Source organism: Ascidiella aspersa, chromosome 3 (assembly GCF_963924565.1).
Source record: "Ascidiella aspersa chromosome 3, kaAscAspe10.2, whole genome shotgun sequence".
Lineage (NCBI taxonomy): Eukaryota > Metazoa > Chordata > Ascidiacea > Phlebobranchia > Ascidiidae > Ascidiella > Ascidiella aspersa.
The window spans coordinates 17,984,593-18,007,746 of NC_139449.1; the positions used below are offsets into that span (position 1 = coordinate 17,984,593).

General features: G+C 37.0%; 1 protein-coding gene across 1 annotated transcript; it reads left to right on the forward strand.

Moving 5' to 3' along the window:
- Positions 1-119: 119 nt before the first annotated feature.
- Positions 120-21,749, forward strand: LOC146160510 (WD repeat-containing protein 35-like). Its single transcript, XM_083385935.1, has 29 exons — positions 120-472; positions 592-684; positions 906-1,005; positions 1,384-1,476; positions 1,672-1,853; positions 2,124-2,204; positions 2,481-2,646; positions 2,826-2,971; positions 3,135-3,260; positions 3,325-3,428; positions 3,703-3,845; positions 4,465-4,606; positions 9,077-9,149; positions 9,373-9,426; positions 9,676-9,785; positions 10,152-10,233; positions 10,304-10,432; positions 10,811-10,891; positions 11,131-11,267; positions 12,893-13,096; positions 13,543-13,689; positions 14,467-14,599; positions 15,029-15,181; positions 15,769-15,911; positions 17,689-17,785; positions 18,220-18,379; positions 18,818-19,007; positions 20,036-20,092; positions 21,087-21,749. Exons 1-29 carry the CDS (start codon positions 449-451, stop codon positions 21,223-21,225), a joined length of 3,489 nt encoding a protein of 1,162 aa, XP_083242061.1. The 5' UTR covers positions 120-448; the 3' UTR covers positions 21,226-21,749.
- The last annotated feature ends 1,405 nt before the right edge of the window (positions 21,750-23,154 follow it).

Genomic DNA, 23,154 nt, shown 5'->3' on the forward strand with positions numbered 1-23,154 from the left:
TTTGGATAATATTATTAAGATCAAAATTGGAATAGCAATAATGTCAGAATAAAAACAAATTAGGAAGTCTTAAATAGACTAACAATATTACATTACAGTGCAATGTAATGTATATTACATTGTAGTGCTCTGGTTTGGAATCCTACCACTTTTTTGGTCCGAGAGTTTATATTGCTAACATTATTTGTGTTAGGATGTGAGTTAGCGTTTAGATTCCGGTGGTTCAAAAGTTATTGTTACATTTATTCTCCCACATTTAGTTCTTCCGTGTAAATTCATTTACGGCAACTCGTTTCATTACTGTAAAACAGTGGTTTAATTCTAGAGCAACGCCAGAAACTCTAATTGTTTTATTTATTCCTGGTTTATGAAACAGTTGCAAACAATGCTTGTAGTTACTGCTTTATGAGATATTTTGGATAAAGGCGATTTTGTGGTGAAATAAAGAATGTTTGTTTATTTAAGCAAAAAGGTAATGTCAACGTTATTTATATTTATCATTATTAAGATATGTTACATTTTCAGTGTATTTTTAAGTTAAATACTATAGTGCATTTATATTTAAAATATTTATATTTATTTTCACCCTAGATTGCAATTCCAAATGGCATTTCCCTACATTGCATTTCGTGGAATAAAGAGGAAGGATTTATTGCCTGTGGTGGGGCCGACGGACTATTAAAGGTTCATTTAAGATTACCTGTAGATACAAATTAAAGAAATACATGTAGGCTATAAACAGATGTCCTGTATTCATACCATCGTTACATTTAGCATTTAGCGTTTTAGTAACCTATCCCGAACCACCTTCAACAGACTTCATGGATTATTAGTTCCTTAAATAAAACACATATGGTATATACTGTATCTAATAAGTTTATAATAAAAGTATGTTTTTTGACCAGGTTCTAAAACTAGAAAGCAATTTAACTAAGGATGCCAATCAGAGAGGTCTAGCCGCTCCAAGCAACCTTAGCATGAATCAAACCATGGAAGGCCATTCAGGTATAATGGGCATAAACATTTACTGCACTATATCTACCCCTAATTTGAACTTTAGACAATCTAAATGGCACTTTCCCAAATCCATTCAGTGATGTATTTTATAATGTACACCCTAGTGTACTCCCTGTATTTTACCCATTTACATAACTTAGTTCAGGTGGATATACAGCAGATTGCGGCAGTATTCAAAATTTCTTACTGCCCATGTGCACGTCGGACTTCTACTTGGGTTGTCTTAAATGTTCTTACTCGAGTCCCGAGTCTAACCCCAGCAAAACAAACAGACTCCGTCTAGTCCCAAATCTCGACTCCGACCCTGCAGCCCACACTGCAATGTAGTTAGCAAATCACAATTCTACAATATTTTTTTTGTAATAGGAATTGTCAGAGTTGTAACATGGAACAATCACCACCAGAAGTTAACAACCAGTGACCAGAAAGGTCTCATTATTGTCTGGATGCTTTTTAAAGGTCTGGGAAAATATCTGTTAATGTTTTAAAAGTAAAAAAAATAACATTTAAACTAAACTTTTTGAGAAATTTAGTCTGTCAGCAAAATTTAGGTTTAAATAACTAACTGTAAATAAAACCAATAATTGATAAAGTTTAAACCAATCTCAATATAATTGGTAGTGCCTGATGTTTATTACATAATATTGTTTATAGGTCAGTGGTATGAAGAAATGATTAACAACAGGAATAAGTCAGTTGTCCGTTCCATGTCATGGAATGCAGATGGACAGAAGATTTGTATTGCTTATGAGGATGGTGCAGTTATTGTTGGCTCAGTTGATGGAAACAGAATCTGGGGGAAAGAACTGAGAAGCATGCAGCTGTCTAATGTGGCAGTATGTTTTGTTTTTTGGATTAATCAGTTATGGATTTATAATAATTTTAGTTTTAAACATAGGAACTCTTTTTTATTATCCAAATATTTGTTTTAGATAAAAAAAAAATCACCAATATTTTTCATACTTATTATATGTCATAAGCCTAATACACAGTAATTAAATGAAAAGTCATTTTGTGCCATTTCTTATGTCCATTTGGCGTAGGTCATAGTTTATACCAGCAGCAGCAAACTTAATTAAAAATTAGTAATTCTTTTATTATTACAGTGGTCTCCCGATAGCAAGATTATTCTTTTTGGTACCACAAACGGAGAATTGCATATCTATGATAGCCTTGGAAATGCGATAGTAAGTGTGTGACATTCTTCAGCTAACAATAATATAGACTTTTGTTGCTTGCAATATCAAATATGTTTACACTTGTTGTTTGAAATATAAAATACATTTATAAAAAAAAAAAAAAAATAGTTATGTTTTCAATAAAATGTTTCTTACTATGATCATTTACCTTTTGCAGCATAGAATAATTACAATAATTTGAACAATCAGAATTATGTCATATACTATATTATTTTTGTATATGCTTGATTTAATGAAATTATATACAAGTATACATTTGTTTAGAGCAAAGTTGAGCTGTATTGCTTAGTAAATGTGACTGGAGCTGTAAGCATCTCAGCAGTGGAGTGGTACAACGGGAGGTTGGGATATGTTGAACAGGACTGCCCCTGTTTGGCCATATGCTTTGACAATGGACGATGTCAAATAATGCGCACTGAATCTGATGACAGTAAGAAGAACCTTTTTTAAAGTTTCCGTTTCATAACTATCTTGTAAAATTTGATACATAAATGGTTGTAATTGTTGTGTTTGTATGCAAAGTTGAACTTTTCAGTTTTTTTTAAAAGTTTTTTTTTTACATGAGACTTTAGTCTGGGATATTTTAAAACGTATTTTTTTGTTTTTTAGAACCAGTTTTAATTGACACCAAGATGCACATTGTGGATGCCAGATGGAATGAGATGGGTTCTGCACTCGCAATCGCTGGTTCACAATTGTCAATCAAAAAAGATAAAGACATTACTGTTGTGCAGTTTTACAGTGCTTTCGGAGAGGTGACAAAAATTTATCTCTACAATGTCAACATCATATGTTGTTATTTGTGAAACTTATTTATTAGGGTAGTCCATTTGTGCAGAAATATGTGTTTTTTACAAGAAACATATCATTTATTGTTTTAGGCAGTAATCCGTTTGACTTTTCAATATTTTTTCACAGCCTCTACACACCCTTAAGATACCAGGAAAGAATATTACCTCCCTTGATTGGGAAAAGGGTAGTCTGAGAGTGGCATTAGCAGTGGACAGCTACATTTTCTTTGCCAATATTCGTCCAGACTACAAGGTATCTTTGCTATACTGTTTGATACTGTGTGTTGTTTTGTATAACATAACCTGTTTTATTGTAGTGGGGCTACTGCACAAATACAGTGGTATATGCTTTCATGAAACCTGACCGTGCTGACCATTCTCTTATTTTCTGGGATTTTAAAAACAAAGAAAAATATGTGAAGTAAGTCATTTATATCGTAAAGTTTTTTGTAAGTTATAACCACACCTTTATTGATAAAAAATAACTTATAAAAAACAGGTAAATATGATAAAAACAACTTAAGACAAAAGTGTAATATTTAGGATGAATTAACGTCACTTTAATCCTATCAGCTTCTTATACAAAATGTGCGCTTTTTTGTAGTTAGGCTCTCATATATTTTCCTCAGTATTCCTTTCATAAGCAGACCAAAAAAAATTAACCCGTTTCAATCTAGGTTTAAAATGTATTTCAGGTTCGTCCAACATTTGCTGCTTGTATCTTCTGTCGACGAACATTGTTGCCTGGCAACCAAATCGGACGAGGACATTGGTCAATATGCTATTGTACTTTGTAACACCATTGGTACGCCCATGGACTCGAAGTTTATTGACATCGGTGAGGAAAAGCACGCTATAGCTTTATTAATTTATTTGTATACAATAATCGTTTTAATTATTGCGTGTAATACACGAAAGGCTACCAGGGTAATACACAAAATAACACACAATAAGATCTACAAGCTATTAATATCTAAAGCAGAATATTTTATAATGCCATAGGGTGTCGACGTTTGGACGCCCTAGTTTGACCGGCGCCGCTGTTTTGGCGCCGGATTTTTGCCCATGGTTGGGGTTCTTGGGGGGTAATGGTAGGGGTTAGATATTTGATTAGGGTTAAAATTTTTAGGGGAGTTAGTGATAGGGGTGGGGTTTAGGGTTATAGGCGAAATGTTGTGTAGGCTTAATTTTGACCATTTAGGTCTTATTTCGACGGATTTAAGACTTATTCTATAAATTAGACGTTATTACGACTATTGAGCAGTACCCCTATTTTGTTCTTATTCCGAACTGTGTTTTATTTCTACCTTGGTGTTGCTCGTATTTGGGTCTTATTGCTGGAGTCCGCCACCAGTTTTTCTTGACCAATTGTTAGTTTGTTCGTCCTTGAAATATATAGCGATAGTAAGTATATATTTCCTTTTAGTAATAATTGCGTGTATAACACTTTAAAACAGAACCACTCTTTATGACAATGACGGACACCCACGTTGTCGTTGCATCTCACGAGGCGATTTACACTTGGCAGTACACTACTTCTCGATCATTGGGACTCTCTCACATCATAACTTCAACGCAACGTAAAGACGGTAGAGAAAAGTAAGCGATATTGTTCTTGGTAAACCAGCGGTTCTCAACTTTTTCTTTCCGAACCTTTAACCGCTCTCCAAACTCAATTTCCCCCCGAATAAAAGGAGCACCTGTAAATATTTCAATACAACAGAGGGCTAGCCTCTTATAACAGCTTTTAAATTGCTATATTAATCGAGGTTGAGATTTTGTACTCTCCCACTCGCGAGTGCCCTAAGCCAGGGGTCCGCAAATACGGGGTCGCGACCCAAATTTGGGTCGCGAAAGTCTTAATGTATTCACATTAAGAAAATGTCTTGAGACTTTTGTTTGATCCAGAGAGCACTGGCAATCTAACACTATTTTTGGCCATTACCGAAACACCAAACTAATTTGCTTAGCCGGAATCTGGGTTTACTTCCTAGTATGTTTTTCCAAAAAACATTATTCTACTTTTTAGCCCGTTTTCTTTAATCAAAGCGTCGTGAGCACGTTGCACTCTATAATTATTTTGTCTGATAATATTATCTTTTTGGCAAACATAAACTGCTTAACCAGGTTACGTAGTTTTTCACAAACTTAAACGATATAAACAAGCTATTATAAGATGCTTTACGCGAATCTTTATGTGGTTAATACGTTTTCTATACAGCTGTGGGCAGGCGCGGATTTAGGATTTCAGTTTGGGGAGGGCCATGCATTTTTTTCAGATATGACGTCACAATTTTTTGAGATATGACGTCACAAAAGTATACCATTGCGTGACGTCATAATTCAGGTAAAAATAACATCGGATGGCCGAATAAACTAACTCCTGCAAAATAACGCGAAAAACAGAACTTTTAAAAGCACGAAAAGTAATAAGGTTAGCCTCTACAGTGGGCCGGTTTCCTAGTTTGACCCGTTATGAAGAATATCGCTGAAAGACGCTACCATGTCTATTGTCTACACATCTTGCTTTTTCCTTGAAAGGCGAGAGCAACCTCACATGCCACCGAAAAAGCGCCGAGGCCACGACGTCGCAATAACACCATAGCGTTGTCTGCTGCGGTCAGCTGTGGTTCTTTCATGACACTTCTCTCAATTTTTAAGTTACTGTAGTTGTTTTTTGCCAAATAAGGGTGCTGAAATGAGCAAAACTCCATATTCAAATCCTTACACAAGGGTCGGCAACCTTTGTGTAGTAGTCGCGGGCCAAAACCAAACTCAGAAAGGTCTCTGCGGGCCGCACAACATATGTTAAATGAGATTTTGTGTTATTACAACTTTATAACAATTGTGAATCAGGTGGGCCTCGGATTTTTTTGCACTTTAAAAACGTGTTTATAATTACTTTTAAGGAGGCAGTAAAGTCTTGGCGCAAATTCGCTAAAAAAAGCGTATACTTGGTTTAAAATTCGAGTCCACACGTCGTCATCCCCCTACTACTATTAAAAAGAGAAAAAAAAATCAAAACGTAAACACACTGGATGTATAAAGAGATCATTAGCGCGAAGCGCGAAATTTTTTCACATTTACGCACTTAAAATAGTCAAAAAGTATTTAAAATGGACTCGTGTCTAATTTATCAAAGGGCGTCGGGCCGGATGAAGTATATTGGCAGGCTGGTTCTGATTCAGATTTGCACTAACAACACAAAAGCTTTTAATTGTACTTGGATATAAGTTAGTTATTATATAGTCGAGGTCAGCGTACGGTCACTTAAGCCGTCGCTGCAAATCTGAAAAACGCCGCTTGCGCGAAACGAATTTTACAATTTTTTTGAAATGTTCATTATATGGCGCCATAAGCTCGTACACCACTACAAAACTTAAAAATATGTCTTATTTTGGCGAAAATAGGCCATACTACCTAGGGAACCGCGAAAATAAGCTGCCTATTAAGTAAAAAAACGTACATAATTTTTAGTTTGGGGGGCCATGGCCATATCGCCCCCCCCCCCCCCCTAGATCCGCCCCTGGCTGTGGGACACTAATGTGATGCGGAAATATATTTTTGTGTGGTCAAGCGCCGCGACCATCCTTTTAAATGAAAAGTTTTGCTAACAAAACCAGATGCAGACAATCTGGTTGCGCTTGACGCATTGAGTTAGGCTGGACATAGCAGGGTTATTTAACGTTGTTGTGCTAAGATGTTGCGTTTTAGCTTAATTTTGTAACATCATGTCTTAAAATATATTGCCCCCGCAAAAATCCTTGAATCCGCGCCTTGTAATGTTGAGTTTTCCAAATGCATTAGGAGACGTCGGGCGTTTTTAGTTAGTTGCGCCAAAATCTATACCCCCGTTGCCAGTAATTATTGCACATCACACGTGGTAAAACTCAAAGTTTATATTCAGTTGTGTTACAGAACCCCCTTTCATTTTAAAATAAACATAACACAGACTTGTTCTAATTAATAAAACACAATGTTATTGTGTTGCTATTTATTAAAAACATCTCGAGAAGTATTTGGGTCGCGAGACCATGGTACTGGTAATTTTGGGTCGCGCCAAAACGAATTTGCGGACCCCTGCCCTAAGCAATCAGGTCAACTGGACTAAATTTGTTGCCAAAGACGATACACGCTTGTTCAACTACAAAAAAACATTTAAACTAGCGCCATGTGGTCCAACTACTGACCCACGGATAGTTTTTGATTGATGGCTATCGATCTTATTTTAACAGGCCAGTGATGTAATTAAAATATAAAAATTAAGATCGAAATTTATTTTTATTGCTGGCGATAATATCGCCCGGCCACATTTATGCATTTGCCCCTTGTTTATTTTACTAATAAACTTGATTTTTTGCCAATTTTAACTATATGTAAAGGCAAATATTTTTTTGCTAATATATATTGCATTGTCCATCGGATATTTTTAGAACAAACATTGTGTACCTTAAATTACTTGATTTACGACGCCACGTTATGACGTAACCTGTGACGTCATATGTAATATTTTTTTCTTCTACCAAACTAAAACAGGGATCCGACAAAATATAGTTTGATCACGCTGCAGGTCATCTTTAAAAAGTCCACAAAACGATGGAAATTTACAGTCGGCATTTGGACATTTTTTGGCAAATGAAATTTCACCCGGGCGAGCGCTAATTACAAATACTTGGCGCCTGGCGAGTGCAAATTGTAAATTCAATATTAACCCACCGACTTCGCTGAATGATATTGAGTAAAAACAAAATAATGCTGTGACAATAAATTAGGTGGACCACACAAGCGAATTGTTACGTAATAATAAGAAACTGTACACACAGTCATAAGTTTTGTCTCCCTTACGAAAATTTTACCTATTATGCTTATATTTTGAAATGTGGTCTGCCCATACCTTGCTCCAATATACATATGCACGAGAATTTCACCACCAAATACAATGTGTATATCAAAACTTTGGACAGGGTCGAAGTAATTTTGGGAAACGTCATTGCATTAATTTTTGTTTTACTCGGGAAGTAGTTAAACGGAGATTGCTTCCTTGATTATTTTTGTATGCTAAAGCAAAAAATCAAACACAAATCAATTTACATTGTGCAACACGAAGTTACAAAAGGTTACCAGCTTCTCTTTTTCGGTTTCGGTTCCCTACAATGTTGTTAAAATATTGTCTGTATACTTTAAATATTTATAATTCCTTATAGAATTGCTTACCGCAATCAAACTAACCTGAGCACAGGGCAGTATAGGGGGGGCACGAGGCCATAATTCTCCTTAAAATGTTTTTTTAACTATTATAACTGCGTAAAAGAAAAACTTTTAAATATGAATTTATTGTTCTATTTTAATATGTCTCAGCTTGTTTTGACAAACTATTTTTAATGTTATAAAAAAACTGGAAAATTTTAAAACACCTATTTTAATAACGGCTATGGTCGTAAATAAATTGCCACTTTAAATTAGATTAGCAATACATTTGTTTGGTTACTGACACTATTTTTCTTCGCTATTCTATGTGACCATAAGTTAGATTCGTGTCTCTATTCCAAATTGTATTATTAGCCGAAATTATTCAGTTTAAATAATTTGTTCGCGCTTTCTGCGATTCGATAACACATAGTATAACTTTCGTAATTAAATAACACCTTTTAAGCTTAAACTTTAACAAAAACGCAGGGTTTGATGTTTTGCGTTTTAGGCCAACTTTTAAAATGATTTTTGTGCATCCATCAGCCTGCTGTTAAGCCACAAGTGTTTTACCTAAAACACCTCAAACAGCGTTACGTCTCTTTTAACTCAAGAAACGCAATTTTTTTGAGGAAGTTTGGTTGTCGTTCCCATAAATGTATTTTGCTCGATTTTAGTTTCACATTTGTTACAGCAGGTTTTTATTTTTAATGACGTCATTTTTCTACTTTACCTTGTTAACGTTGTTGCTGACATTTTTATGGCCTGGCCAAACAAAAGTCTTCAGCGCCTCTGTCTTAAGCATTTGGTAACCATGAAATCAATATATTAATCCAATTGATGTGTTACGTTACCTCTTTGTAACACCGTTTGAATCCACAGACTCGTCCACATCGACGACGACAAACCTCAGGCTACCAAGGCGGAGTTCCTCAACTTTAAAGCAGCTCAAATTGTAAGATTAAAGCTGATGTCTCGTTTTTTCAAGAGAAAACTAAAATAATGCCAATTATTCTGTGGCATGCAAAGTTGCCAAGTGACTAACTGGCACGGCCATTCTAAATACATCCAGTCTTGTTCAAGACAAATTGATGTCAAAATGTTGCTGTGTTAATTATAATTCGTCATTTGTCTTGTTTCATTTGGTTGTTTTTTATTGAAACATTATTTTAATGCAGAAAACTCAGGATCCTATTTGCTCAATCGCAGCTTCCGACAGAATCATTATCGTGGTAGGTGATTTATTGTCGACTGTATACCCATTACAATTAACAAAAAAAGCACCTCTAAAGTGCCCAATATGCCGGATAGGCGGTATAACTGTCATTCATATGTTGTTTCGTTGTTGTCTTCACCACAGAGTTCCAAAAGGTGCATTTTGGTAACACTTGTTCTTGCTAGGACTCCGTTATGTTAAGCGAGCACACTCCATTAATATAATCATCAGCAATTGAATCTGAATTGAAGTTTGTGCTTTGCAGGCGCGAGAAAGTGGCACAATACATAGGTACACGTTTCCCCACCTCGAACTGACGCATCGATACGCTGTCCCGTGCGAACCCCGGCATCTTGCACTCAACTGCAACTCGACGTAAGCAATGTGTTAGCAAACACTTTATTGTTTAAGCATCACGAAATATAAGCGACTTCGAGGAAGCAAATTCTCGGAGCACGACCTAAAACAAAGACAAAACAAAGACCAATTCAATCGCCGCCACGTGTGCCAAAGTGGCATATCATCAATATTGTTCATCAAACCGCTTCAAACATCGGTTTCATTCGTTCGTTTTTGCGAGCCTATGAAAAACATATAAAATAGGCCCTTTGATTTGTTTGGCATTTGTTGCAAAAAACACGTTTTTTGTCTCCAATATTTTCCATCGTACAATTACTAAACTCGTTCTCTATTCCAAGTATTTTGTCTTTAGTTCTATAAACAGCTTCTTTCACATCACAGTCGGCTTTCCATCATTGACACTGCCGGAATACTAACCTTCTTCGACCTCGACGCCAAAGTCACTGACGCCAATGGGGAAGAAGTAATGTGTTGTTTTTCATTGCAAGGTGCGTTTTACAGTGTTTAAGTACATTTGATGCATCTGTGCTCAGGTGGTTGGCGAGCTGCTGAGGTTCGAGCGCAAGGACGCTTGGAACATGAAGTGGGCCACCGACAACCCTGAGCTGCTGGCCATTATGGAAAAGACGCGGATGTACGTATTCAGGGGCACTGACCCGGAGGTAAGAATGCATTGTGAAGGAAGTCTCACTACTGAATTGGCTTAAAATTTGCTATGCTAAGTGGTCTGGTGACCGATCAACACCTTATTTTTTTTTGTTTTTAAAAAGTCAATCGGCATGCCTAGTTCAATGTCAATCTTTTGCCTTAAAGATATATCCACTTGTTAAAGAAATATCCACGAGTTAACTTATAAGCCTAATATTCATACTTTAGTGACGAACGTTGCTTTTTTGTGAGATGAGTAATACATGTAGCCTTATTTCTAAAAAAGCCAACTTGCTAAAACCATAAAAGCGCTGAATGTTTTAATCGCTTCGGTAACTCTAATCGTTTTCAAAACGTATTTTCTTTAAAATTTGCTATCTGTTCCTTTACAGGAGCCTTTACAGTGTTCAGGATATATTTGCCAGTTTAAAGACCTGGAAATCAAGTCTGCTCTTTTGGACGAAATATTTAAGGTTAAATATTATTTTTAAACGTTTTTTTACATTCGCCTTTTGCTTATTTTTGCCGTCTGTTTAGCAGTATATATACACTTATAATCAGTGCCTTCTTACTATGTTGAAAATGAATAAAGAGTTATTCGAAAAAACGTTCAAAACGATACCTACTTCTGTACGGGCTTTGTATTATTATTACGTCTTACTCCAACCATTAGTTTCTTATATTAAATTGACATTTTACACAATGCCACTAGGATCCGGAAAACCCGAAGTCAGATGACATCATCGAGCTGGAGGTAAAGTCCCTTAGGGATACCCGTGCCCTGGTGCAAACTGTTGGTCTCAAGGATGCCTCACAGTTCGTTGACGACAACCCGCATCCAAGACTATGGTGAGCGAAATAAAGTATCGGTATATTTAAGCGCTCGCAAGTTCTTTTAATGGTTATTTAGCGAATTAGCTAGACATTACAAAACCTACGAGCTTGTTTTCCATTCTGTGTCATAGCTCAAATTAATTAACGATTCAACGCCGCTTGTCGCGAATCGCGACACACCATAACCTAAACCTTTTCACTGCGATAATATATACTTATTGCCGTAATTCCTGTTGTCGCGAATTCTACACGAACTGAACTCCCGTTTAGCGCCGTTCAATAACTATGTCTGAATCTTATACGGGGAAGCCCCGATCGCGTTTTAGCACGATTTCGTCTGACAAGTAATTTGGTGGAACCACATTTTCAGGCGTTTAAAAGTCAAAAATTCGACGAGCATCTTTAGTTCTAAAAATGTGTATGTGTTTGTATAGAGCAGGGGTGACGAGCCTATTTGCTGTCGCGGGCCACTTTGTCAGTTACCGTTGAGGCCCAACAACTTTCTACTCATGCTATGAAACCTGTTAAAATCATAAACAATTGTTCATCAAACGAAACTAATCAAAACCCATGCGAAGCTTACACTCAACTAGTTACTACTGCATTGTACTGAAGCAGCAACAGGCTCATGGTGTTAAATTATTATTTGTATATTTCATGACACAACAATGAATAAACAGTTGAATCCTGAATTGATGGTTACTGTATGGATTTACACAACAGTTTCTACGATTCCTGCATGATATACGCGTTATTCAATCCGCCTATCAGCTTTTGAACTCGCATCGCAAAGAGTAGAAGCGGGTCAAAGAAATCTCAAGACTGCCGTGGTCTCAACCCGAATGCTTGGCGGGCCACACAAAATTATTTCACGGGCCATCTGTGGCCCGCGGGCCACGCGTTCGTCACCCCTGGTATAGAGCATAGACAATATGTTTTAAAGTGTTTTGAATAAATACTTTCATATGACACTCCAATAAGTAAAAAGTTCCGTTTGTCGCGAATTTGCACCATTAGGCATTGTTGGCCCAACAACAAAGACTACTAAATTCAGAAAAAGTTGGAAATAAATTAAAAGACAGGCAAATTTTTATTTTAGAGTAAAAGAAAGTGATTCATAAGCGAAATAAAATGGGAAAATTAAAAATATGGAGTAAAATATTTTAGTGGATGATGATAAGTTGACAACATGATGGGATTTAGACTTTGCTGAAAATAGGGAAATTATGGAAATTGAGTGGTAAAAAATAGGTTAGAATAGGAAGAATATATGCAAGTTTGTGTATTATAATCACCAAAACAAATTTACCTGCGATTAAATTCACTTATTTTATGTTTTTAGAAAATAAAAAAAGGCGTAATTTTCGGAAAAAACTTTTCCAAATACAAGCAATGACGTAGGAGAGTGTGACCAAAGTGCTTTCAGTGACAGTAATAATCCATATTATGCACCAACTAGGCCTAGTATTTTACTGCACCGTTTTGCCAACATTTTCATTTTGCCCCACTTTCCCCTGTTTATAGCCTCGAATTCCTGATGTCGCGATTTCGCGACAAACACTTTTTACATAAAAAACATAACGTCCGCACCAAACGCTTTGTGTCGTGCGATCTACAAATAAATCTCTTTCTTTCGACAGGCGTCTGCTGGCGGAGGGCGCCTTGGGCAAACTTGATATGGACATCGCCGAACACGCCTTCGTCCGCTGCAAGGACTACCAGGGAATCGGTCTAAGCAAGAGGGCGTCTAAGCTTGGTAATGAGGCGATGAAGCAGGCAGAAATCGCTGCTTACTTTCGTCGATTCGAGGACGCCGAACGCTGCTATTTAGAAATGGATAGAAGGTGACTCCTCGAAACAACGCTTAGGGGAGATACGTTTAGTTGCAACCATTTTCTTGTTTAATGCGAGTTAATATAAATGGAATCTTTGCCCGAAAGCAGATTGAAACCAAAGAAAGCCTATTTACCGTCATGGTGCAAATTCCCATTTTTCTTTTTAATTTTTTTGGGTCGTAAATCATTTTTTTCTTAAAATAAGCTATTGCTTCCAGGCATAATATATAACCGAGTGTTGCTCATCCAGCAGTATTATATAATCAATTGACGTTTTGACGTCATATACAGGACGCCTTCATCAGGATAATGACATATCATGCAAAACAGATTCCTTATAAAGCGACAAATTTTACGATTGATTATAATATAATACTGCTGGATCAGCAACACTCGGCTACATTTTTTTTTCTTTTTTTTCGTTAGTTAAATCACTCCTGACTATTAAAATGCAGGGACTTGGCAGTGGAGCTTCGCATGAAGTTGGGCGACTGGTTTCGAGTCGTTCAGCTTCTTAAGTCGGGAAGTGGAGCGTCCGACGACAAGCAACTCATGCAAGCCTGGAACGCTATCGGCGATTATTACGCCGACCGGCAAAAGTGGTGCGTTTTAGATTTTTTAACCAGCGGTCGAGAACCTATGGCTCGCGAGTCATATATATAAAAGAGTCATATAAATCAAAGCTATGATTCTAGCGATCTAGCATGATGTGAATAAAATTGCACGCGGTCATGGCCCGTTTTCAAACAGCACTTTATATTTTTTTAAACAAGACAAATAGCATTTTTTTAGTGCTTCGCGCGAATCCTATTCGTCTATTGGTGGCTGTAAGTCCGTTTGGTCGCTGTTAGTCCGTTTGAATCTCTTATTGTTCCAAAGGTCATGTTAGTATCATGACATTCTGTATAATAAAGTTTTGTAAATTTAGCCAATGCACTGTTTGCGCTTAATGTGCCCTGTCTTTTAAATAAGAACAGAACAAACCGCCCTATTCAAATCACCATTTTGTTTCAAGATAAACTCGACGTTAAAATATGTTACATGACTCTCATCGAAATACAACCAAAAGTATTCCGCTTTTATGGCTCCCTTTGATAAAAAGGTTCCCGGCCCTGGCTTTAGAGTTTAGACGGATTGCGGTATCCTGATTAATTTAGGACAGTTGAAATTTAAGAAGTCATTGTACGCCATTTGGTCATGTTCGTATTCTTGAACATACAATTAGCTTTTTTAAATTTTATGACATGTTTTCTTTGATCGTGTTTCTAGCGGTAAGATAATGGCATTGATAATCTTGCGTAATTTTTCTGACTGATATTACTGTCAAGAAGTCTTAGACGGATCATAAAATGTATCGCTATTTCTTAATGTTGTAACAGGTCAAACGCGGTTACGTACTTCCAAAAGGGTGGAAACCAGCAGAGGTTGTGTGAGTGCTATTACATGCTCGAGGATTACGATGGACTGACAAACCTGATGGAAAGTCTTCCAGACAACCACAAGATGCTGCCTGTAAGTGGCGCGTCCTTTTTGATTGTTTTTCTTGCTTAACTGGTATTTTCTTGCTTCGCGATTAAATGTACCATTCGCTCGACATATTACTCCTAAAACTTACTGCTGGAGGAAATAATTAAAAACCTACCATAATAATTGCCTTATGTAAAAACACATGCAATAAAAGTTGGCCATGAGTCGCGACCCAAAAGTCGGTCGTCGACTGTAGTACTTCAAATAGTTAGAAAACAACGCAATAGCTTTAAAAGTTTGAGTCGTGGCCCATATTAGTGAAGACATGACTCATATTAATTAACTACGAACTTCCTTCTGCTAATGTCTTATGTTTAGGCCAGTTTAGAGAATTGAGCTGGCATTTGTGTCGCTTTGTATTGAAACAATAAACTCGAACACGTTGTTAATGTGCGCAACGTACTCTTCGTGCAGGGCATGGCCAAGACGTTCAAGATGGTGGGAATGTGCGAACAGGCGGTGGCGGCCTCGCTTAAGTGCAACCGGATCAAGGAGGCGATCGACACCTGCGTGTTCCTCAACCAGTGGAGCCTGGCTGTCGAACTCGCACAGCGACACAACGTCAAGGTTTTTATCGATGTTCATCCCTAAAAGAATATGTCATTTTTGTCGCAACAGAAGATGATAAACTTACGCGTTGAAACCTAATATTTTTTGTCGTTTAGTTTATTTGTATTTTGCTTTCTATTACCACACTTTACAATCGTTTCGTTTATAAGTTTGTAATATGAGTAGCTACAGTATAATAGTCCAGTGTTGTAATGACTGAAAGTCAATGACTTGACTTAAGTGCACTTAAGTCACTATTTTCAAATGACTTGACTTGACTTAAGTTTTTTAGACAAATGACTTGACTTGGACTCAAGTCATTGAGTCAAATGACTTGGGTTAAAATTAAGGTTTTTTATTTACCATTTTATTATAAAATTGAGCTATTTATCTTAAGTTTTGCACATAAAACGATTAGATTGTGGATGTTAAGTTGAATCATTGCTTATAATCGGACGAGTTTACCTATTGTAATGGTTTATCGTTTTATTATTATATTAGTGGTTTGATTTGGAGATGACTTGTTTACAACACTGTATAACCCTACGTGGTATAAGGCGCCCACCCGATGCTGTATTAACAAGGCCAACTATTTTCCGACTCAGGAAACCGACTCCTTGCTGTCGAAGTATGCTTCTCACTTGCTGGAGAAGGGCAACGTGCTTCAAGCTATCGAGCTGTTCAGAAAAGCTGATCGTTTCGCATCCGCTGCTAAACTGCTGGTTAACATCGCAAACCAAGAGGCGAGGTACGTGTGATAAAGTATAATATATATGTATAAATAAGGAGGTTTGGGTGGCAGTTAATGAGCGAGCAAGGAGCTACGACGGCAAACTGGTGCACTATTTTTTCCACGGACGCGCGAGACTTCCTGCAAAAGCTCTTTGCGTAACCGCGCAAAACTTTTTAAAACAATTTTAGCGCCATTAGATGCGTGACCGTCAAAATCAAATTTGGTACGTCGCATTGGTAATTATAAAAAAGATTGTTGCCAAGTTAGGAATTTTATACTTAATAGCTTATCGCAGTGTCTTTAACCACGCAAAATTTGAGACCTTACGTTGGACGCAGTTTCTGCGTGACCGTACAATTTTTATGCTTTCTAAAATCAAATAAAAAAGTTTTTCTAAAATCAAATAAAAAATCAAGTCATTTATGCTTAAAATCAAGTCATTTATGCTCAGTGTTTTATAAACAGTGTGAAATTATAAAGCGTGATCAGTTTTGCTGATTAGTTAGATGTTGGTGTTGGTGATTTTTCTAGGACAATTTATACTTTTGTCATGTTTAAATGCTGCGTTATTGGTCTTATAACACGCGGCCTAAGAAAACTTACTCTGGTAATATGTGAAATTTCTATATACCTACCAAACAAATAGCCGCGAAAGGCAAACTTAAGGACGATATACATTTGTTGTTTGCTTTAGCGCCTTTTTATTAAACCTTTTCGAGAACAATTTGGCACCGAGATAACGTATCAGCCCAGTCGACCAATTACTGTTACCACACGGGCCGTTTCTAAACATATTTTTACTAGGCATCAGGACACTTACACCGACATTGTACAACAACCCTACCCGATAATCCATTGATTGGTATTTAGGCCAAAACTTGATGACTTCTCACATCGTGTTTAACCACGCAAAAATTTAGGCTAAGTTCACAAACTATCGCGTTTATTGCAGCGGTTTGAACTTTGAGTCACGCAAATAAATTCGATAGTTTACATCACGCCTTTGATTGTAGCCGCTTCCACACAGGCTGTAAGGTGTTACTCTATTTGTGGAAAAGGATTTAGTTACCTGATTTCACAATTAGCGGTAAAAAGAATAGGGACGACCAGCGCCTTTGCTTTTGGGGATTATTTAGCTGTCTGACGAAGATCTTACGCTATCTGTAACATTACTTTTTGGTTTCTATTGATCGCCACATTTTTTTATAATAGATAATAACACGAGGCTAGCAAATCAACACGAACATTTTACAACACAATATGAAAAACTGCAATAGATGATGGAGAGAGCCCACAGTATGAAGGATCGTTTCGTTTTGTTTAACCACGCTACCTTCGAGATTTCGAAATTATCGTTCTATATTTGTCCTTCACCAATTAGAAATTAAACTAATAAATACTCTTTTAACCTTGGCAACTCCGGGTATTTTATCTATTCTAGTAAATAAAATGCGACGGAATAAAAAACAATATTTTGATTGGTTTCAGAATTTAAGATTCTAAGATATTCTTTTCATATATTTTTTTTTACCAATAACCAGGATACTATACAGTTTTTTAAACCCGAGTTGCGGTTTCTGTGTTGTGTTTGGAATATGGGTGGTTGTAAAATATTTTTTTCTTAGAATTTTAGTTTTTCGCATTAAGTTCTCTCAAAATCGTCACAGATAATGACTGTAGTGGACATTCCAAAGACAAAAAAAATAATACAGTGGATTGAAATGGTAAACAAAACCTTTTATATTTATAATACTTAAAAACGAAAAAAAATATTCGTAATGATTCGTTCTAGTCGTGACGCGAACCCGTTGCAAATGAAGAAGCTTTACGTGCTCGCAGCACTTCTCGTGGAGAAACATCACAAGCAAGCGAAAGAAAAATCGGCGAAGGTAGAATTTAGAAAATTATTTTTTATATGCTATCATTTGATGCAATAAATCGCTAAGTGTAATAGTTAACATACTCGTTTTTGAAATGTTACAAAAGTCTTCTTTTAAAGTTACTTTGTTAGCATTTCATACCAGTAAACTTGTTCTATTTTTGACCTATATTTGTCTGGGACAATTTTTTAAACAGTTTGGAGAAACACAGGCCGCTTGCATTACGCCTGTTTCCCTGCTATCTTTAAGATTTTTGCAGCGGGCGAAAGAGATTAGAATACCCGACAAATTTCGACAAATATTTATAAATTAGTTTGATTTTTCTAAGAGTGTAGTAAAAATATAACAAACGGAAATAAGAAGCAAAACAAAAATAATTAGACTACGCTTTATAACAAATTGAAGTGGTTGCGTGATTGCCATGAACAACTAATATATTTTAGGGCTCCTCGCGCATGGACAGCTTTATGCAAGACGACAACGTTACCACCGAAGAATTGCGCGTCATCGACCAAGCGTGGCGAGGCGCCGAAGCTTATCATTTCTTTCTCCTGGCTCTGCGACAGCTGTACGACGGTTACGTTGACGCCGCGATGTGTACAGGTAAAACCTCCCACTAGGATTTTTCAAGATTGCAGCACTAGGTCTGAAACCGATGCGTGTGACTGCGATAAAGTTATGCTGGGTTGATACAGTAGTTGAATTTAAAACGTGGCATTTTCAGCGAACTGTTGCGATCTAGCAATGTCGATTAAACCAACAGAGTGAAATAGCAAACACTAAATTACCTTAATGAGGTTCATTTCTTTAAAAATTACGACGAATTATAACGGTTGGTAAAACGCGAAGTTCATCCGCAAGGTAAAAAGGAAACGCATTGCCTTTCTTAAACAAAAAGACTGCTTAGACTTAGACTAAACATTAAACCACACCTTCGAAAGTCTAAATTTGACAGGTGTTGGTTCTAGCTTCAATACATTAGTTTTAAGAAATTTCCTTATTGCTGGTGCCTTAATTGTTTACTTTGTTTCCGATTGACAGCTGAGCACCTATGTGATTACGAAGAGTTTATTGAGCCGCAGAAGATCTACAGCCTTATAGCACTCTCTGCCGCTACCAACCGGAAGTTTTCTGTAGCTTCACGGGCGTTTATCAAACTCGAGTCGATGGATTCGATAAAGGAGGATGACCGCAAAGCTTACGAGGAACTTGCATTGGAGATCTTTACAAAGTATGAGCGGCTTTGAGCGCGTTCGACCGTTCGTACAGTGGTTAAGCAAATGTTTTAATGGTTATCTTATCTTGCCTTGTATAATCTAAATCAGGGGCGGGCAACATACGGCGGGATTTTGAGCGGCCCGCAGACAGTTTCCGGTTGTGGCCCGCGGCCACATTCTGCCACAAATAATAGTGATTGCTAGTTATTCTTTAGTTCTTTGTTTTCTTTGTGTTTTTAGATTCTTTGTTTTGTGTTAACATTATATTTATAATTTACAATAAATATTTTTCCATGGATTTGCTAAGAAACGTAAGTTTAACGAAGAGTTTCGCGAATTTAACAAGGATTGGATGCAAAAATACTTTTCACTCAAGTCGGCAATAATCAGAATTTTCTTTCGAATGACAAAATCTGCCTGAATCCGAATGGTGAAAACAAACGATTATGGTTGCACATCAATCATAAAGAATGTTTGGAAGTTATAAGATGAATATATTTCGCTACTAAATACATGATTCGTATTGATGCTTTTGGTAGCGAAATATTGTTATCTTATAACATTCAAACATACTGATTTTTGGTTTCCCAAGTTCTGTACTTGGTTTATTTTTTACGTCGGAAAGAAAGCAGTATGTGTGATGTGTGATAAAAGTGTTGCCGTGTTTAAATAGTACAACTTTAGCCGCAATTATGCGCCAAAACATTCCAGCTTTGGCAGTACCTAATCCGGCCCGCCAAGTACTTTATTTTTCCATACCTGGCCCGCCGACCGGAGAATTTGCCCGCCCCTGATCTAAATTATAGATTAAAAAACCCTGACGACGTCAATTTATATACACCACCCTGTCACCCTGCATGTTTTATACTTTCGACACTTAGGCTTCAATTTGTATAAACTGTTTTATTTAAAAGGGTATTTAACACCGAACGGCCCATTTTGTTCCATTAAAATAATGTTTCCATTAATTAAAAAAAAATAGAACACTTCAAGTTGTCAAATGTTTTATTATCATTAAATCTCCTAACTGCTGCTAATTCAGATACGAACCGCGCGATCAACGAAGGACTGGAGAATCTTCTACGCCGATGGAAGATGAGTACGTATATTGATTTTGCATATACAATACAAATGAAACTATATGATTGTAAAATTTATGAATTTTACTTAACATTATATCAGGGGTCGGCAACCCCTGGCACGCGTGCCACATGATTTTTCAGGGCACGCCAAATGATTCGGCAGTGTTCGCGTCACAAATTTGTGTCCTAACTGTTGTATTTAACATTATTTTTTGTGGACGTTAAACTTGTTGTTTACGACTAACCATGCGTATTATTACGTCACAATGCCATAACAGTGGCGTGTTGTTTACTGCCTACGTTAAAGCAGGGCATTCTATATTAAAGTAAGCACGTGTGTTTTTGTGCGACTGAGAACACAAGCTAAAAGCGAAGCTGATAGTTAACATTTCGAGGTATCGGCTGAAAAGCGTTGAAGTATATTCCAAAATAGCGGGCACAGTATTGTGTTCGTGACAGTTCGTTTGTTTCAGCAGGGTTAGGATATCTTTACAGAATTTAACTTATGAAATTAGGTTTAATGGCGTCTCTCCCAAAATGCGTAAATTAGATGTCAGATCATTCGTAAAATAGACGTCAGATCACAGCAGGGCTGCGGAGGCGGACTCGGGACTCGAGTAAGACTACCCGAGTCCGACGTGTGCGCATGCGCACTCTAAAATTTCGAAACTGATAACTGTAAATTGTTGGTTTTCCATGACCCCTATGATTGGATTGCTGAATATCCAATTTATTTTAGTTACGTAAACGTGAAATACAGGCTGTAGAGTCTGAGCCGGAGTCAGTCTCGGGTTGTTTTTAACCGACTTCGCAGCCCTGGTTGCCAATGCCAAACCAAACATAGAAAAATGTTCGGTACGCTAGTTGTTTATATTTTAAAATTATTCATAAACTGGCACACTGCATACAAAAGGTTGCCGACCCCTGCATTATATAGTTTGGGATGAACACAAATATGATGCTTGGGTTACATCGCACTGTTATCTGTAATTTTGATATCCCTCCTTTCAGGAAACAGGCTGTTTGTTTGATTACGGGTCGCCCATTGGAGGACTACCTGCAGTGGACTTGCGGTACTTGTAAGCGTTGCGCATCCACACAAGAAATACGCTCTCGACGACATTGTCCCCTGTGTCACACTCCAACGTGAAATAACTGGCTACTAAACAACATGTTGGCATACAGCCAGGGGCGAATTCATGGGGGCACGTGGCCATGCCCCTCCCTCAACTGGATGTTTTGCCTTTATTAACTGAGGAAATGCAAAAAAACTAATTTGTAAAATGCTTTTAGCTCAAATGCGTCATGTGCCCAATCGCATCATCGAAACTTAAAGTTTGGGCAACTTTAACAATAGAAAGGCGTTTTCTTGCTTTGCGCTAATCGATAGCATCTTTATAATGTAGCTTTTGTACTGAAAGAAACACCTCTGCAACCTTAAATTTTTACTCAATAAACAAACTGTGAGGTGTTCTTAAGGTTACTTCTTTGTGGCGTCACGTTAAGATATAACTTTGTGACGTAGCGTTATGACGTATCTTTGTGCCCCCAAAACAAAATCCTGGATCCGCGCCTGCATACAGCATAGCACGTTGTCTAAGTGTTCCGTTTAATTTTCGCTTCTTCACGTAGTTGTTTTGTCTATCGTCTTTAAAAGAATGTTAAAATTTTGTATTCCTGAAAAAAAGTGAAGTGTCTTTTTATTTAGTAGTCTTCATTTGCATCACAACACGTTTCAGTTGACTTTTAAAATTATGGTCAACTTAATGAACTGAATGTCTAGCTTATTACATATTATTAACTACACCATGAACTAAAAAATAGAAAATGTTTAGGTCTACTTAAAATAGGCAATTGAAGTAAACATGAAGCTACGCGGCTTTTGCAAGAGTGTTTTTTTATATTTGCCAGGCTTGCTTTGAAATAGCAAACTGGCTTATATATAGGCTTGTGTGTAGACCAGCTTTTCAGAAAGTAAAAACTAAAAAGTGCAGTACAAAAGCCAAAGGAGAATAATAAAGTCGCTCGAAGAATAATAAGGCCGCAATATTTTCCAATTACCATATTAAAATAGGAAAATATGGGTATAAAGGATTCGTACGGTGTAACGGCAATTTATTAGACCGTTCAGGCGTACTTTCGCCATTGTACATATCCTGTAACTGCATAGGCTGTGTAGCCTACTATTTAAATAAACTCTTTACGCTTTACGACAACAGGTATACCCTTCACAAAGCTTGCCAGTAGCTATCGAGCATATTTTTTTAAACCAGGAAACTTATGTTTTTCCTAATCATAGTTTAATAGTATATAAGTAGCTGCCGTACATAAACATCGTTACACACAAACACACACACATATATATACATTATTGCGTCATTTCCGGTGTACTATGTATACCAGTCATCCAGTTTCATAGTGTTGCTTTTCAGTTGTAGTTTTCTTGTTGTAGAATTTGTTACTGTAGGGTTAAAATACTAGTGTGAAAACGTGTATTTCCTATTCGATAATTTTGTTGTAACCAGGTGTAATGACACAAACACACTAAATCTTTGCTTCTCAACCTGTGAGCATGTCAAAGAGATTTAATAGTATACACAAGTTGGTCGCTTCCAATTTTTGGCACAGGCTGAAAATTTAAAAAGGTTGTGTAAAATTATGAAAAAAAATACCAAATTGTTATAGTAGTTATTTATTGTGGCTTACTTTGTAGTAAATAAATTACTAGCGAAGTATCTGTATAGTGATACAGCAACGGTCACTGGTCTGACTCTGAAATAGGGGACGGGTTCTACATTTCCTGTACAGCAGCAAAATGTAGGGTGTTGGTCAAGAATGCTACCACATTTTTTGGGGGTTTATATTGCTAATAATATTTGGGTTAGGGTGAGAGTTTGGGTTTGTGTGGGTCAAGTATTATTATATTTATTCTTACATAATTCATGCCTTCCTTGCAATTTCAACTTTGACAACTCGTTTTGTTAGCGATAAAATAAATGTGGTAAGATTCTAGACCAGTGCCCTTTCTTTAGGTATAGTTAAGGATAGTTGTATAGACAGCAGCAATCGTTTTGGTACC

What these genes read in the sequence shown, in the direction of transcription:
- LOC146160510 (XM_083385935.1), top strand. Translation starts at nt 449, where the DNA reads ATGTTTGTTTATTTAAGCAAAAAG. An exon ending in AACCCGCATCCAAGACTATG is followed by an intron (nt 11,268 to 12,892) that starts GTGAGCGAAATA and finishes TTCTTTCGACAG; the next exon opens with GCGTCTGCTGGCGGAGGGCG. An exon ending in GCATTGGAGATCTTTACAAA is followed by an intron (nt 19,008 to 20,035) that starts GTATGAGCGGCT and finishes CTGCTAATTCAG; the next exon opens with ATACGAACCGCGCGATCAAC.